The 19881-nt window shown below is 30.7% G+C and overlaps 2 protein-coding genes across 11 annotated transcripts in view; one reads left to right on the top strand and one right to left on the bottom strand.

Annotated features, from left to right (window-relative positions):
* The window catches only part of LOC116765394 (aquaporin AQPAe.a), a 33919-nt gene extending 15949 nt beyond the window's left edge, over positions 1–17970 (top strand). For all 3 annotated transcript variants that reach the window (XM_032654865.2, XM_032654867.2, XM_032654866.2), the window contains 6 exons: positions 56–252; positions 14383–14526; positions 15767–15838; positions 15943–16080; positions 16294–16374; positions 17201–17970. In XM_032654865.2, coding sequence (XP_032510756.2) covers positions 56–252; positions 14383–14526; positions 15767–15838; positions 15943–16080; positions 16294–16374; positions 17201–17305 — 737 coding nt within the window. In that variant the 3' untranslated portion in view covers positions 17306–17970. The remainder of the gene's footprint in view (positions 1–55; positions 253–14382; positions 14527–15766; positions 15839–15942; positions 16081–16293; positions 16375–17200) is intronic.
* An 858-nt stretch (positions 17971–18828) lies between these two features.
* The window catches only part of LOC116778711 (E3 ubiquitin-protein ligase UBR4), a 36706-nt gene continuing 35653 nt past the window's right edge, over positions 18829–19881 (bottom strand). For all 8 annotated transcript variants that reach the window (XM_061527130.1, XM_061527132.1, XM_061527129.1 and 5 more), the window contains one exon: positions 18829–19265. In XM_061527130.1, coding sequence (XP_061383114.1) covers positions 19041–19265 — 225 coding nt within the window. In that variant the 3' untranslated portion in view covers positions 18829–19040. The remainder of the gene's footprint in view (positions 19266–19881) is intronic.

A 19881-nucleotide genomic window follows, 5' to 3' on the forward strand; every position in this document is an offset into this window, starting at 1 on the left:
TTGTATATAATGTTTTAATTTCAGTTAGATACAATAATAATAATGTCATTTCCAGGGACTGGTTCCATCATCGGTCTGTCGGATGTGACTGAAAACAAACTGATATGGCGCCAGCTGGTCGCGGAGCTGGTTGGGACCTTTCTGCTGGTGTCTGTGGGTGTAGCTTCCACCATCGCTATCACGGAGATGAATGCTCCTATAACCACCAGCATCGCGCTGTGCTTCGGATTACTCGTCGGATCTATCGTGCAGGTATGTAATAGTAATGTTTAAGTTTAGATAATATAGCGAGTTTTTTTTTTAGGGTTGCCAGGTTTTAATCGTGTAAAATACAAACTGTATTTAATGTGTTAGTTTGGATGAATTTATGTGACAGTCACACAATTAATGAATGGTTTTGGATGAAATGAAAGAAATTGTGGATAAACTAGAATAGTGTACAGGCTGTCGTATGTTGGAGGTTTGTCGCAGATTAATTAACAATTTCCGGTTCCCAGGCATTGCTGGACCGGATTAGTCATAAGTAATGCGTTCTACTTTTTCCTTCCAAAATAGACAGCTAAATATTATTTTCAAGCCCTAACGTATTCTTGATAAATAACACTAAGAGACTTCAATTGATTTATATATTTTTTATGTGTAAGTAGACACACACACATATATATATATATCTCGTGAATAATTAAACGTTAGATGCGTGAAGGGCTTTTCCTGTTGTCACGCTCATGACATCTCCTTTTAATAAAGTCTTTTGTCAACCCGGAGATGTCATTGAAAATATCAATGCGTTTCGAATACACAATAAAACATTGTTTTAAGCTAAACTGTTTACGTTTAATCATAATTTATTCAAAAACGTCTATTATATTAACATATTGACAGATATAGAACCTATTTTCTGGCCGTCAGTCACACCGCGACTGAATAAATAATAAAAAAAAAAAACGATTTGACTCAACAGTTTTAATACAACAATTATAGCGGCTTTTTATTTTATCGATAAAACATAAATCCGTCAATCCGAGCAATGCAACGTCCGGCCTTTCCCACGCGCTGGTACCTGTAATCGTTCATGTGTTAAACGCGTTACATATGTTCTATTCAACATTATAAGGCCGATATGCAAATACACGAATTACTAAACCTTGACATACGACCACTGACATGCATTTCACTAATGGAGTCCAATAAGCTATGGCCGTACATTGACAGGGCACAAATTGATTTTATACAGCAAAATAACACAGTATACGTAATAATAATAATAATGTTTTTATTTATAGTTTAACATATACTTATAGTGTTTTGTGTTCTTTTTTATTTTATTTTAACAAATTTTCATTTATAGTGCATTTAATGTGTTTCGTGATTTTTCACAAACATGCTACGTGTATAGTCAATTCTTTATTGTACGATATTAATGCTGAAAATTTATTATACAGATTTAAAAAAAAAAGAACAATTTATAAACTGAGTATTTTATAAAAAAATATAAGTCAAAATGTTAGCAATAATTTTATTATATTATTATATTTAAATAATATTTTATAAAAAAAATATAAATCAATATATTGACAATAATAATAAGAATTAATTAAGTCTTAGCATTATAAGCCATTCCTTTGCGTGAAATAAATTAAAAAAAAACCATTTTAAATATAGAATTCAGACTAAAAGCATAACAAATTTTTCTTATATAAATGTCATATGAGTGTTTAAAGCGTGTTTTTTTTTTTAAATTTCACTGTTTGATATTAATTGCTATGTGTATATTTATTATTTGAGGTCTAATACACCCTCGATATATCGAGTCACAGATAACGCATGTAAATCGTATAAGTATTTATGTCAGTATGCGATTCAGCAATAAGAGGCGTTGTCGCCTCTTTAACATCGTGTTGAAGTTATTGTTTGGTAAAAGTCAAGGAGAACAAATATGTTTGATATGTTTATTACATCAATGAAGTGTAAAAATAATATTTTTTTTAAACCTGAAATTATACATTCTGATCTATAGTTAAATATACAGCTTACGACTGATATGATAAAGAAAAGTAATCTACGGATACTCGAACGAAGTCACGGTCAAAAGCTGAAGTTATGACGTATGTAATTTTTTTTTAATATATTATTTTTATATAAGCACTGAAATGCTCTCATAAATCTATTTATCACTCATGAAATAATAAGAAATTAATATAAAAAAAAAAATCAGAATTTTAAACTATTTTACTTAATATTTACAATATTTATTATCATCTATAAATGTCTGTTAAAGTCAATTTAAAGATTGATGTTACCTTCGGTTAATTACGGGGTCTGAAAAGTGAAGTCATATATTAAAAAATATATATTCACAATACGATTTAAAAACTTCCGAAATTCATTCTCTCATTATAGCAAAGATATATTTTTTTACAATGTTGTTAATATATATTTTAATAATTAAAGATAGTTAATTCGTAAAAGTTTTCGTAATTTTCGCCATCGTGACTTGCACTGGCTGAATTTAAATCTGACCTTGGCAGCTGATTACTCTACTAACAAACGAGTACTTATTTAGGCCAAGAGCTTTTCATAATGAAGGGTTTTTGACGAATACGCCTTTGATAAACATGATTTATTCAAAGTTTTGTAATCAAAACACTAGCTCCTAAACCACAAAAGCGATGTAAGGTCGATTAAAATGTTTATATAAAGATAATAATCGTGTATTAATAAAATGTTATTAAAATTATTCTATAATAAATAATATTGCATCAAGATTAAACATCGATAATTACAACGTACTGAAATAAAAATCAATTTGAATTAATTTTGTACTACAAATAGTACATTTATTTGTAGTACAAAATTAATTATATATCTTAAATATACAGCCAGTCAATGGTGATATATCTCTGATCTCTTAATTGGTGTTCGATGGAGCGAACGCTGATCGTAATATATTGTATATCAAATCACATTTGCTGGTCCATCAATAAACTATCGCTTCATAAATATAGATAAATATCTCGACAGATCTTTGGCTGTACAAATATGAAACCATTGAATGAAATCTCATATTTTAATTTTGTTAAAAAAAAAAACTTTTCTTCAAGTTACAACGTGTTACAATTACATGTCATGATAAAAAAATCTCTCATTACAAACGTTCGAAAATCAAAATGACGTCTATTATTTTTTCCGTTTTAAAATATTAATATTATATGTGTATATTAAAAGGGACACGACCAGGGCTATAAGCTTTCTCAATTGAAAATTATTTACCGTAACATAAGTATCTTTATAAATATGTTTGCTTCATTGTTGCTCAATAGATCTATCAATCAGGTATTAACATCACTATATGTTCCAGGCGATTGTCGTGAGCGAAACAGCCAATGTCACTGCTCTTTCTATTTTATTGTTGGAATTATGTTGAATGGTTATTCTTACATATAATAAAGTAGGCTTTTGAGATCGGTTAAAATCCCGTCCAAAAATAGTTACCATAAAAAATTTTGTTCCTTAGTTGTCTAAATGTTTATTTTGCTGTATTTAAGTCAATAATTAAAAAATGATATCTTAATTAAAAAATAATAATAAAGAGTATACAAATGTTTAACATCGTAAATAAACTTACAATAGATATCAATTAAAAAAACAAAAGTGTATAAAATTCAAGCGATTTACCAAATGGTCATTCAACGCTTCCATTCAGTGCTTCGTTACGTTATTTTTACTAGAATTGTTATCTAGAGCAGAAATAAAAATGTTATATAACATTAGCTTTCTATTTGTTATATGTTAAAAATAAATGCTGTTAGAATTTTCATTCGTTCTTTATACTATATAATAATGTCAAGTGAAGTACCTCACCAAGTCCACACTGTGTCGCCCACCTAACTTTAAATCCATAATAACGGTATCACGGACAAATGCATGTAAAAACTAGAGGTCATGTACCTCGACCAAAAAGCTATAGTTCAATAAATATTTACCGCGTGCTATTTGTAGTGGGATACTATACTAACTAGTATTCATAAAGTTTTTGACGCACCTCTTTAGGTTAAGATTTAAATTATATTAAATTTTAATATGTTACAACAAAACTAATTAACTTTAGTATCAATATGTCAGTTTTATGTCATCAAACGACCAATCAGGACTCTGCTTTTCTGTGTGTAATGTAATCTGTTTATATTATGTTCAAAAATTGTCATAATTAAAATAATTTTTATTAAAAAATTAATAAAACTGTAAAAAACTCATTAATATTATGAAACTCGATTTTTAATATTAATTTGTAATATAATTAAATATTTTTTGTATACTAAATGTTGAGTGTAAACAACGGGCACATGAAATGATTATCCCACGCGTGTGTACATGTGTTATGTTTGGTTTAACGAAGTGTTTATGTTTTGCGAAATCAGACTAATGATAATATTATTATTCAAGGTGTTATAACTTTCATATATCGCAGAGATGTTCATTGTTTTGTTTTGATTGATTGCTCTATGGACACAGACAGCGCGGTGCCATTTGGTAGCAAAACGAAAACAAGATGGCGCAACAACACCCGCGCGAACTCGAGTATTAATTAATTTATTATCAAAGCATATCCATTTATGTTATTTAATTCGATGCTGTCATTAATCAATTAATTATTTTTATCAGCCGAGTGAACATTGTGAATATAAACTTGTAATGAACTTAATTATGAAGTAATTATGTATTTTATTCCTTCAATGACGTAACGTGTTATACATTGAACGCGTGATACTGCCCTTTTGCACAGAATTTTGATGACTGACCGTGACATTTTTCTACATTTCGCAAGTTTCGAAAACTTGTAAAGCTCGAAAACGATTATTATTACAAACCCTATAGAGCTCCGATTTCGTCACATTTTAATGAATGCCCACTTGCAAATCAGGCAATGTTTTATTCACCTACATGTAGATTAAAAACTATCAATTCCATCCGCATTTTACACATCGAATACACTTAATATAAACTTTGTTTGCATCTTTCCTTGATTCATATTTCATGCCACTGTTATCTAAGCAAAAACCAATTAACACAAAACAACTACTTTCTACTACTTTAATAAAAGTCATTTATTAAATGGTATTTATACCTCTTTAGAATTAAATTACAGATACTAAAACGTCAGCGTGCACTAAAAGTCTTACGTAAAACAAACGCAAGCCAATGAAGTAAAATTTATTTAAATGCACCCCTCAACTTCAAGTGTGTAAATATTGGCGGCAGGTCAATAAAATTGTTGTAAACTTTCATAATTACAATAGACGAACAACGTAGTTTAAAACTTTATATCGCTTTATTTTTTTCGTCAATACTATAAATTATTCTATGGTTTTGATATTTTCGATAAAACCGGCAAGTTCGAACTTCTATTAAAAAACTGAGCTCAATAAAAAACATAGACTAAAAATGAGGACGCACCACAATTAGTAATACGTATGAAGTGATTTTAAAACTTATTTATTTTTATACTGTAAACTTATTTATCATTCTCATCTTGTGTCATTGTCGTTTGATTGCTATCGCTTGATCTAGTTAGGAGATATAAAAAATTGCACGTGTTTTTTTCACGTCAAAGTTGTCAATTCTGCTTCAGTAAGCATTAGTGGGTCACCTGATTTGTCCCGATTTTGTGTCACTTTTTCACTCATTTTAGATTGTACGTTAATATACATTAGAAAAGTATTTTTGCAGATACATTTGATCTGTAAGGCTTTATCGTATTCCAGTTTACAAGGCTTTTACGGTTTTAGTTCTCATTACTCTAGAAACAATATTTTAAACATTTAAAATTAATAATAAAATAAAATTTATTTAACTTTACCCAGATATCTTGTTATTGAAATAAGTAGCGACAGGGTTTTGGTGATAGTCTCGTTTCACTACAAAAGCCTTTACGCAAACGGATAAACGAACGCAAGTAATTCTCACATTCAGACCTGTCGGCTATTCAATCCTTAATATTCATTGAGGAATCATCCTTGAAAGTGTCGTTTTCTGTCATACATTATTAAATAACCGGTATATTTATACAGATGTTTGTTTCGAAGATTCCTATCAATCAACGTTTTACGCTTCGCCGCTTTTAAATAACTAATTACGGTGTTATGCCGTCTGTTGGCAACCCTGACTTTCAATTTATTTCTATTATATGTAGAATTGCCTGACGCTACCTTTTTTGGAGCATCGTTAACATATTTTTTTTGTAAAGACGAAGCCAGTTCGTTAAATTCGATAATTATCGAGAGTATTGTGTAACAAAATGTTAAGTTATCAAGATTGAAGTACTGATTATTTTTAAAAGGCAATTCAAAATGTTAATATTTACATTACGAATTAAGAAATAGGTTAAGGTTCATATCGAGAGCTCATTTACATTCGCAATACGTGTGTCAAACGTTCTCATCTTAGCTGTACACTCCAATTAATATTGAATCACTGGCTGCCAAGTACGCGGGGCCGTAGGGTAGAGTACGTTAACGTTGGTAGCCTTGCCTGATGATTACAAATAAAATAAAAATTAATCAATCAAACGTTTTAAACGCGTCTATTTATATGGTATTGTTGTATCTTTGAGAGAAATTTATGTAATTCCAAGTATTTTATCACATATATATCTTTTCATTCACTTTTGAAATATCATTTGCTGTCTTAAAACCGAAGAAATATTCTGTTCGAGAGTTAAAAATGTATTTTTGACTTATTTGTAGATTTGGTTTATTTTCATTGATTAAAAAGAATCTTAGTGTGTGAGAATATTCTTGACCTACATGAACCGGGAGCCGAGTTAATAAACTCTTTCCATGTTACCAACGGCATACAGTCAGAGACGAGAAACAATTTTAACTTACAGCAGGGAAAGTTGATGCACTTTCTCCGTCTAAACTTCTCTCTAGCATCATATATATACATATATATAAAAATTTGAAAGTTCAGTGTATAAATACGATGATTTTAATATAGCATCGAACTAATCATCAAATGTAATGGTCTGTGTTAACGTGAGGTGAAATTAGACAAATCAAAATTAATTATAGTCCCCTCAACAACTGTCCATAAACACAGCATTATGTTGTGTTTAATATTCTCCTATAAAAGACCTTCTTCGTCTTGATTCGGAATTGTCAAGGAATAATATTTTGTTATAATTATTATAAAGTGAAATTACCCAACATTTTTGTACACTCGCTTAGTCCAAGTTGGTATGTCACTACATACGAAGCGTTTCCCGTTTGTCCTTGAAGAACGTTCGGTAAAATTAAAATGTGCGTAGATTTATGAATGAAAAACCGAAACCGGAAATGATGTATGTAGTGTGACGAGACTATGTTAGAGTAAGCATACTGTACATGAGTCTTAATGTATGTGTGTGTGTATTTAATGTGAAGACGTGAACTGAGTATTTGTGTGTCTAACCAATTATGTAGTCTAACTAACTTAGTGTGAAGATGTTTAATGTCATATAAAGCTTTTCTGTCAGGAGCGAATGTCATTTCATATTCTACTAAAAATCCGTTCAGTAATAAATATGCAATGTTCATAATATGCATTTTTGAGACACAAAGAATCGAATCGTGGTGTGCAGGTTATTATTTTTATCTGACCATAATAACATATTTTAGTATAACTTAATATGAAAGACTGTCTAACGTTGTTCTGAAATTTATTTTTTGAGATTATAAGTTAAATCTCTTATGAGGTTTAATTCATTTTTTTTTTATTTCTGAATCTAGTTCTAGATCATTTATAAAGCTGTTTAAGAAACGTTCTGAGCAGAAAACAAATTAACACTAAAATGTAATGATGCTCCTTAATATGTATCAATACATCAAAACATTGAGAAATGGTTTTTTAACTGGGCTACTAATTTATAGTAATTTAAAAGTAATAAGATCGCTTCTGACGTTTCTTTTGACAGCACCCAGTGAGTTCCATGATTGATATCATTCTGCTTGTGATATTATTAATTATCTATGAAGGCAGAGTGTATTCAGTGTCATAGAGTCGAGGTCTGCAAGTAATAACTTATCCTTCAATAATATATTGTGTTATTTTCAGTAATTATGTTGTTGGACATTAATAAGGTACGAGTATACAGGTGTCTGTATTGTCTAGCATTCATTTAATGACGATTAAAATTGAACAATGCATATCGAATTAATTAAAAAGGGTAACATATAATAAAAAGCTTTATTTATTTCGTAAATTATTTATATCGTTTTTAGGCCTGTATGAAACCAGTTTGGTACGAACTATTAAAAATTGAAAATACAGATATGGAAAAATTATAACATTAGGCCGATATACAGGTCTACATCAATGGCGTCCACACGTTCCTGTTAAATCTACTCAATGTTGAATAAGCTGTTTAGTAAAGCAATATTTATAATATTAGTAAATGTATCGATAATTATATCACAAACATGTTTCATCGAACTTTAAGGCTTAAGGAAAAAATTGAGAGAAAAAAGCTCTTCAAATAAAAATTTCAACTCAATTGTTTTTTATTAAAATAAGATTAAGAAACAAAAGTTTTTACCATAAAAATATATCGCAATTTTATTATTATATAAAGATATTTTAAGATTATCATAATGGTTAAAATTTAGCGTAAAAAAAATATTAATTTTAAAATTTTCCTGTTGCCATTGAAAAAAATTGCATTTGAATATCGTGAGAATTTACCTCCATATGTACATTTCTTAGAAATGAACTGAGATCTGCGGCTTATTTGAAACCATTGACGTGGCTTCCAACAACCAAGCCATTAATCACTACGTGTTTGGAACAACCCGCAACCATTACCACATAAAGTAGCTATTATATTGAAAGCATTGAACAGAAATTTGAAGAAACTCTTATTATATATATAAAAAAAAAAAGAAAATATTACTATAGAATAGAGGATAATTATTAATGAGATTATTTTTAATTTCGTCTTATTAAGTAACAATTTAATATTAAAAGCGTTGAAACGATATTTTTGATATATTAAATAATTGAAACATATTGTTTACTATAACAATTGTAAAGTTTATTTTTACAGCAGTGTTTTATGTTGTATAGTACAGTTTATTCGTACATGTGTCCGCTCCTTAACTTGTGATTTAACTCACTCAAGTAACTGAAAGACACGTAGCAATTTAATTCACATTCACATGTCAGAGCTGCGGTTTAATAACGTTTACATTTATTTAACGAATTTATTTTATTACGCAACGTTTTCCACTTTAATGGAATATAAGATTATTTATAAAGTTACTCTATATTTTATGATTAATAATTAAAATATATTTATCTTTACTTATACTTAATAAATGTAAGATTAAACATATTTTTAGACCGTCTGTTCGTTAGTAAACAATTTAAAAGGGTTTAAATTTTTAAATTTGGATGTAATATAAAATTTTTCAACTGGCAATTTTCGTGATGTAATTCGCGATCCAAGTCGCATGTAAATACTAGTCATTAATGAACCTGTATTCGCATTAAAATGATTGGTTTATACTGAGTTCAATATATTACTTAATAAGCCCGCGGCGTCTAGCTGGCTGAGGCGAAATTTAAGACAGAATCACATCAGTTTGTCGTGTCGTTTTATTTTGATACTGTCATACGCAAATTATACTTAGTTAGAATTATGTTGTCTGTGGTCTTCAACGGAAGGAAAAGTTTGTATGCAATGCTATATACTAATGTACCTCCAGCATATTAGCATAATATCTATATCCTACTACTTTTTCTTCGTTCATAATTTATTAAAATCAATGGAGTCAATTTAACTCAAAGGTGTTACAAATTTTATTCTCTTGTAAAATCTAGGACCTACCAGCATCTGTTTACAACATACGTAAATTTATTTAAATGAGTAAAAAGAAATAAAAATGGCTTAAATAGTTCAAAGAAGTTCAAAGAACCATCAGAACTGTATGTCGTTTAAATTTGAATATAAATGTCGTTGGACATATAAAAACTGTTTTCTAATAGCCTTTCACAAGTTAAGATAAGAATGCATTTTATTGCTTCTTAAGAATTCGAGATACAAGCGGCGGAGCGTAACTCGTGTGGAATTAACGAATTTCAACGAAACCGCTTAGAAAATATTATGAGATGACGTTATGCAAGACGAAACTAAAATGTAATATATATATAATAAATGGCATTAAACACTCTTCCGCAATTAGATGTAACAGTCACATATTCGATATTAATACCAACTGAATAACGTACGTAATATATAAAAGCAAATTTTTTACATTTAACGTTACCGAGATATTGGTTAGGTGCGACAGACAAATATACATATTATATAGATTGATTGGACAAAACAAATATAACCCTAAAGCATTATTAACAGACGGAGGAGTATGTTAACTATAATATAAAATTCCATAGCGGTTTGAGCACTGTTGGTATTTAATATCACAGGTGTCAAGAGTCATGCACTTTATGGCTTGTAAGATTATACTTTATGATCCCTTTTAAATGATTCACGACCTACATATAACATTTATTAAATTTTAATATAAAGTAATACAAGTGATTTGAGATATATTTTATTTTCGCTCATTACGTGTGAGAAACATGATTCGGTTAATACCGTATCTTTATAAAACTTTTTATCTACTCTATAAACATTTTACCCCATTTTTGCAGCTACCTTCCATATGTTTTTTCAAATATCCAAAAAAAAAACTCCCTTAGAAATCGTATGTTAACTTACAAAAAATACAAAACGGTTGTTTATTTCAGGCAATGATTTAAAAAAGTCATTTTACGCGAGCAAAATATTTCAAAAACACTTAATTCTTACAAAGTGTTCACACCGACACTACATGTTTTTATTTTTTTTTTATAATAATGTCCAAGATATAAAAAATACAACCAATGTATATAAACGTCTCAACGTGGCTGTGTTGAACTAATTACATATAATAAATACAATTAATATGAACCGGCTTGTGAATTAGCGATGTCACGCCGTTGTCTTGTTGCGACATCACTGGGACAATACAACGAAATTAACATACTATATAAAAAAAAACATGTTCTAAGAAGGTTGTACATTACGTATAACCTTCTTGCTATATTTAAATGCTGTGAGAAAGCATTTCATGATACGGGTAATATAAAAAATAATGTTATTCGGATCGGCTGTAACGGACCTTAATCAAATAGGTCACTGTGATAACACGTCCATACTTCCTTTATATGCAACGCTGAGAGTAACAATAAATCGCTTTCTGACCCGAAAAACAACTTACCGTATGTAAATTTCTTCGGGGTCAATGTATCTCGAAACGACAATTATTTCCTATTAAATGAAAAAATTTTTATCTAATAAAAATTTTACAAACTTAAATGCGCAAAACAATTTTATATGTATAATGTCTATATTAACTATAGAAATTATAAATTATGTCAAAGTCATATGTACGATAAACATTTCACTTTATAGATTAAATATACTTAACGTGTCATTCAGTAAAGAAACAAAATGTAAAGTAAACAACAAGTGTACAAATCAACTCATTTTATTTTTGATTGTATATATATACATAAAAAAAGGAAAAATATTATAGTCTTCATAGATTAAAATTGCCATTGTCAAAAAATCAAGTAACGTTTACGCTTGTCAAAAGTTATATATTCGCGTCGTCGCCGAAGCCCGCATTAATCTATACACATTTATCTGAGTCAATATGATAATTGTTCTTATTGCATTGTTAGTATTAGCCGAGCTTTGCTTGTTACAAGTTATGTGTTGTCAACATACTCGTACGTGACCCAAATATAACAGTAAACAGATACAATCTGAATTATCAATAGGGATTGCGTTTTATGTCAGATTTACTATCCAATTACATGGTAAAATGTTTACCATAAAGTTAAACATTAAACATTCACATATATGTATATTTTAAATGACTACTAAAATACGTTTTGAATAAAGGAATAAAATAATAATTATATATTTTTTTAAGTCTACTCAAAATGTATAGCTTTTTTTTTTCGTTTATTAAAAATATAGAGACTACTCAAAAATAATTTTACTATACTTTTCTTTACATATTGGCAATTAAAACATACAACCGGTTTACTTTAATTATTATAACACGACGAAAAGTAAAAACTTCTAAATACATCCGTTGGTCGGATACAACACTTAATGTGTGACGTCTCGTACGATACCATTATGGGTTTGTGGTATAAGTTATAAATTGACGCGATTCGCAGCTGGAATGTATGTCAGATTAAGATAATAAATTTTCAACAACACTGCGTTTAGGTTGACTATATAATAATTATAATTATTGTTTAAAAAAAAATAACAGTCAATTTGTTAACACACTAGAAAATGATATAAAGTGTTTTAAATAAAATGTAAACTTTGAAAAGATTTTATTTAATCGTGATCACAATAAACTTTAAATATTCACTTGGACCATACTCATCTATCATTTTAGGGATTGTAGACGCCCTTGATCGAACGCTGCCCGTGTATGCTCACGCATGGTGCAGCATGGGATATGTAACATTTAATAATTATAATAATAAATTACACCATAATTATTATAAAAAACATTGAGTTGTATTGGGTTAGCTTGTTTCATATTTTACTACTATTCTCAAAATAATAAGTTTATATTGTTGACAAATATTCAGCTTCAAATGCTCAGATCTACAACGTGCGTTATATATATAAAGTGACATTAAGACCTGTCAAACGAACAATCTAAAATGACATTTCTTTTTTGTAATATGCGTTTGACAAACTTAAATTAAATCTACACACTCGCAAACGATTATTTATTTCAAACCTAAAATTAAAATGAACCCTGCCAAAATATAATAAAACATTATAAAAGCGATAAATAAAGAAAAAAATGTTTAAGGCTAACGTGTTTTACTTTGAAACATATAATTATGTAATTCAAATATTATATAATGTAACCAGTGTCACGGTTAAATTAATTCACCTTTGAAGTGTCATGGATCCGTTATTTGCTCCCGTAAATTGAAATGCAGTTTTATTACTCTGTAGTACATAGTATACAACTTGTCTTTATGTATAAAACCAATTTAATTTCAAAGAAGTTACGGCCGTGAACTTAATATACAACATATTTAGCAAGGATTTCATATATGTAGTTAAAACTGATAAAAAGCCGGGGGCTATAAGCTGTAAGTCATTTAGCATTGCATCTGACAGTTCAATGTTCATATTGAGAGGTTTATAAATTTTAACGAACGTGCCATTTCCGTAACCCATTTTGCTTTCAATAAAAATGTAATTAAAATTATTTATAAGTCTAATTTCTATTAAATTAATTAATATAAACTATTATAACACGTACTCGCTAGCCTTTCGATGTTATATTTTAAATGTAATTTATAGTGAAGTTTATTTGGTATTTAATTGACTTACCATAATTTACTAATTTGCTCTGACCTATTATATTGTTCGTAAGAGACAAAGGTCGTAGAGCTCGCGCTGTACTCACCAAGGGAACGAACATTGTTATGAATTTTGTGATTATTTAAAACATACATTTTATTAATGTTCTAAATGAAAACTATAATGTGCATAGTATTTTAAGTTGAAACAAATAATTTACTGTTAATGAAAATATCAAAACAGACAAATAAATTTCAAAGCGACTTTTAACTGGAGTGAGTGCCTTACAGTTTCCGAGTCAAATCAAATGTGAATTGAGATTTACGATTGTAATTTAAATATCAGACGATTTTATTGAATAATATTTATTATGTAATATATATAAATACAAACGTAGCTTAAAAATGTCAGTGTGTTATTTTGACATCTAGTTGCTTGCGGGATGAGTACAAAGTTCGTTTTATTCGTTGTTTTTTTACGTAAAAGTAAAAAAAATATTACGTCCGAACATTTTAACATACTCTCGTATTTATGAGCACAATCCCAATAATGGAATCAAAGGTTGTTGAATTAGTTGTAATAAAATCCTGAGCAGGAAAATAAATATAACCTGGAATGAATTTTATGTAATCTCACGTTAATGAGTTTAATTGTCAGTGTAGTCAGTTAAAATAAAATTGTAGAAGTAGTAGTAATATTCATACTAGTTGACACCTGCGACTTCATTCGCGTTATTTCATACATGAACCGTCTCCCTCTGTAGAAGAGGATCACACAAAACATGGGATTTGTTATATGATTGCTTCTCGATATTCAAATAACTTTATTTGAAATAAAGATATCGCATGTTTTTTTGCTAAGATCAAAGTAGATATGATGCATACCTCTATAATTGTGTTTATACTGATAAATTCTTTGTTTTTCTATATTAATGAGTGTTTTTACTGCAGTGCATCGGTCACGTGTCTGGAGGTCACATAAACCCGGCCGTAACCCTCGGACTGCTGGCATCTGGTGACGTCAAAGTGTTGAAAGCCATCTTCTACATAGTGGTACAATGTCTCGGAGCTACAGCTGGAGCTGCTTTCATAAGGGTTGGTATAAGTGATACCTACGTAAATTAATGAATAGTCTGTTTTTTATTTTAATCTATTTTATATATTCGCACTGGAATCGTGGAATATTTTGGCAAAACGAGTTGTAGAGTACTGAATATTTTACGTCAGAATAGACTTATGATTGCCGTAATGATATAAACGTCAAACTGACAACTAACGACTTTAAATTAATTGTGACACTTATTGGTTATTGTACTGAAAGGAAACATATTTTTATATATATATGTATAAATGTGTGATATGGTTTGGAATTTTTGATAAATAATGCGGTTAAATTAAAAACAAAATCGTGTACACCAAAAGTACTAGATATTTCCTTGGTCTTATCTAATGCCGGATTTAATCTATTTAATTTCAGCAATTATTTCGCGCATTTTATTGTAACGCAATATACGTGTGTCATAATAAACTTGGAAATTTAGTTTAAAAAGAGCGTCGTTTATATGCGAACGTATTTGTTATGTATGTATCTACATGTGGTCGCACGCTAAACATTCTAATCTCCTTACATAGATAATCGCTTTATGTATAAGAAAACCGTTGCTCGCCATGACACTGATACTCATAATAAAAGACAAATGTTAGACCTTCGGAGTTCGTGAGCGAATGAATTTGACGACGTGTTCAAAGAAATTTAACAAGCTGTTGTACAGTGAACGATGTTTATATAAATACATTATTTAATATAATAAAAAATATACCGTTAATAGATATATTGAAAAGTTTTTAGTCTATGAATTTAATGTATTTAGTATAAGAGTTAATTTTATTATTGTAGTTTTTCAATATTTTGAATATTATTTTTACATAATATCCAATTAATATATTTTATATGTGTTATATTTTATTTACCGATGATAAGGTATGTAAGATTAATTTGGAGCCATTAGAATACTCGCATCCATTAATTATAGCAGAGGTAATTTAATATTTACCTTCGTTTGACCTCAAAGTGATATGTTTTATATGACATTTGGTTGGTAAAGAGCGCGTAAAGACCATCACTTTAGTAGAACACGATCGATTAGATTTTATAGTTTTATAATTGGCTTTAAATAACGTATGAACAAGATAATTCACATGATTGGATGCTGCGAGAGCAGATTAAAAATTAAATTAATTTTATACTGTTAGCTACTAAATATATTATTTTATCTGTGTCATTTTAATTACGGATGATTTCTTATGTCTATTCTCTAGATCTGATTTGTTACAGTTGGCTGTACCTGAGAGCAGAGTGTTTTCATTCGGTGTAACACAACCAGGTCCAGGGGTCACTGACGCTCAGGTGCTGTAAAATACCATTAATATTATTTTTAAATTTAATTCAGCTGTAATGCCACCGGCATTATAAACATTTTAACGATATTTAATTATGTTTTTTTTCATCAGGCATTGCTGGTGGAGGCACTGATAACGTTTATGCTGGTGTCAGTGGTGCAGGGAGTGTGCGACGCCGGTCGTAATGACATCAAAGGTTCAGCACCCCTGGCTATTGGGCTAAGCATCACCGCCTGCCACGCTGCTTGTGTATGTACCATTTATTTATACAAACTAGTGTGTTTAAAAGATTATAAACTTTCTCCATCGAAGTGGAAATAATAGATTAAGGTCAATGACCTTATCTAGAAATCATTTGATTAATTATTTTAGCGGAAGATAGTTTTTTTTTATTTCCTCTTTCTAATGTAAATTTGTTTGAAGCCTTCTATAATCTAAAAATATGCATATTTTCTTCCTCAGATTCCATTTTCTGGTTCAAGCATGAACCCCGCGAGATCTTTCGGGCCGGCTCTCGTTATGGGCAACTGGAACGCACACTGGGTGAGCGCAGCTATTGATTCACATTACTATACATATTAAATACGAACAACTGCACAATATGTTTGCGTTGGAATTATTTTTTTTTTAATCTCTCAACAAAACTTCTGCGTGTATAACATTATAAACCTCGCGAGCTGCCATTTAATCGTTAACCCGCAAATACTGAACGTAGCTTTCACCGCATCACGTGTTTTGTTACATTGGATCATGGATGTTCGTCTCGTGACGGAACACGTTGGTCTTATGTAATTTAATTGTACCGGTAGCGTTTAAAGTATAGAATGAACGGACGGTGACTGGTAACAATACGTTTGCTGTACTTAAATAGATCATTTTATACTGGCAACACTTAAGCTAACCGTCATTATTGCGTTCTTAAAATTTAAAGATGTTTCCGCGGCTATATTTCGTATTTTTTTTTATTTAGCAATATTGCATAACACTCTTTTGTCATCTTTATATCATTTATACGGACTTAATTTGCTTTAGTATATGATTTCTGTAAAATATTAACAGAACGGAAAACTACATATATGTTATTTGTTACGTTCGTGTTGTTTGTTCGTAATAATATGGAAGGTCGAAATGTTTTACGTCCGTTGTTATTATTGTCTTACATCGCCAGTAAATATTTAGATCCGCTCCAAATATTTGAAAAAACGTGCCACATAATATGTTATTCCAAACAAGACGTAATGAATAGTATATTTTTAAAGTAATATTAATATATCACAATGTACTATGCCAAAATGATTAAAGAAAACAAAAGAGGTTTTATATAACATGATGGAGGTTTTAATTCATTGAATTGACTGATATCGATCAGGTATACTGGGTGGGTCCGGTCCTGGGAGGAGTCCTCGCCGGCCTGGTGTACAGGTTCGTGCTCCGCATCAACAAAGCCGGCGACAGCGGCTCCTACGACCTGTAGACGGAGTTGCGCCGCCATAACACCCGCCCGAGAGTCAATGTCGGTTTTGCATTCAATAAACGCGATATTCAAGAAAACATTTCACGCCGCACTGCAAAATCGATCTCCATTCACGGGACGGGTTTATAAGCTCATTGATGAAAACTTATATAAAACAAATGTTATATATATAAATATATATAGTATATATTGTCACATAAGGTTGATCGATGGGCTTATACATGATTGTTATTATTATAAGAATATTGATTGTAATCCAAAGTCCACATCTGATATGATAACTAATGTTTTTAGTGAGAGCAACACTGTTTGAAAATCATCTCAAATTGCCTACCTGGTTCTAGTAAAATTGTATATTACATTTGATTTTCTTATACTGTATTAAAATACTACGATGAAAATGTATAATTTAATCTGGAATTAATGATTATAAAGTGTTAGCTTACGTTGTGTAAAAAAAAAAAACATACAAAGACTATGAATGTCATAAGTGTAAGTTAAATTATATTATTTAGTTATATGTTGTAGGGTACACAGTACACAAGTATTAAACTTATTTATGCTACGTGATCGAAATGTAAATTTATAATCGACGTTTGTTGCTCGGCTGCCCGGGGACGGCGTGGCGGGCGTCACTCACGGATGTTAATAAAAGTTATTCAACACGTGACTTATTTTATTCACATCCCTATTAATTGTCAGTACTGATGATGTTATTGCTATAAAAAATAAACAGGCTCAGTCTTTAAAATGTCAGCGTCTAGTAGTGTTTGTAAATTAGCGATAATACATGCTATTTATTGCTTGAATGATAAGAAGCTAATGTTCTTGAATTATATTTAAAAAAAGGCAATGCTCTATATAAATTTTAACTTTTTTCTAATTTTATGAATATCATCAAAAAAAAAATAATTAAATTATACCCGATTTATAGGAAATTAATTATTATTATGATTTGCAAGAATTTTTAATATCTTGAATGACTTAATATCAAACGATGTCAATGCAAATTAACCATTTACTGAACGCAAATTACTTGTTATAAGTGAAGTGCTATCGAGGAATGATTGATGACAGGCGTACATTAAGCTTTATATACACTGTTAAACGTCACGTGGGCTGTGACAGGATCCTAACACAATAATGGCACCTTTGTATCAACTAGAACCAATTCATTATATCAGACACGAGCTATCTCATTATCTTTCATCACGACGCCTCACAATCTGAGCGGGACGTCTTGTGCAATAATCGTGACTCCCGCCTCGTAATCGCCCGTGACATATCACTTGCGCCTGCGCAACAAAGACCCTATTAAAAATATCTCGTTCTGGTGTCAAGGACGATTATTCCTCGTTTTATATACAGTTCATACAATAGACGAAACGCATATCAAATCTCTTTATTGAAACGAGCTTTCTTGTACTCGTGACATGTATTAGCATTTTGCTTGATAAGTTTTCATCTCATCTACACGCGTGAGGACAGTAGAACAACACTTGGAATATAAATAAAACACTACACGAGGTGAGAAGTATTTATTGAAGCTAACCAAGCGGGATACATTCGAAGCGCCAGGGGGAGGGGATAGAAGCACGAACATTTAAATATCGAAGCAAAAACACTGAATCAATCGGAGTCCATAACGTAACTTGTTAATTTCGGCGCCTACCAAGTAGTATTAGCTGAGCATGCACCCGTTGTAGCTGATACAGTAGGGCGCAAACGGCTTTCATCACGGCTGCTCGTCTATGAGGGTCTGGAGGAAGGAGTCGGGGTCGGGGATGTCGTCCAGGAAGCCCGCCGCGTCGCAGAACTCGGCGAAGGACGCGCACGGCAGCAGCTCGTCCGTGAGGGTCGTCACGATGCGCTCGGCCGCCTTCGCGTTGGCCTCGTCGTTGTGCCGGATGTACTCCGCCAGCCTGATGGGCCACTGTTCCACTGTCGTCGCGTTTACGTTCTGCAATACGACGCACCATACCATTACATCTGAGTATTATTTATACATCCACGCGTTTGGTTACCCGTAACACATACTGTGGACCAAACGTTTGATAACACATGAGGCGTAATTTTATTAATTTAATATTTTTTGTATTTTATACATATAACATAAGCCCTATTTGATAAAACGACTGTGATAGAAGGACTTCATATAGAATTTCGCGTACATTTTCATTTTTAAGATACCTTCTGTGCAACAACGTCGACCCCGGACTGACAAAGGTAGAGAAATTTATTTCGCTAAGAGTTAGACAAAATTAAACTTAGGAAGCTAAAATAACCCTGATATTCCGTAAACACGAAACAAAACCAAAATAGCTAGTAAGGAGCAGGTCATACAGATATTACGATGACTCTATCAGCTGGTCTTTGTGTGGCATTCACTTGTGTTGATGCAATAGAGCTTAAGATATAACCTTAAAAATGCATACAAAAATTAATAACAGTTAAAAAAAACACGCTTCTATGGCTGACCGAGATAGAAGATAGATAATAATTTTCAGTTACAAAGAAACTATATGACAGTAGCAGAAGGTGTAACAATCATTCAGAGTCAACAACCACAAATAAAA

Source organism: Danaus plexippus (genome assembly GCF_018135715.1).
Source record: "Danaus plexippus chromosome 3 unlocalized genomic scaffold, MEX_DaPlex mxdp_34, whole genome shotgun sequence".
In the NCBI taxonomy this organism is placed as follows: Eukaryota; Metazoa; Arthropoda; class Insecta; order Lepidoptera; family Nymphalidae; genus Danaus; species Danaus plexippus.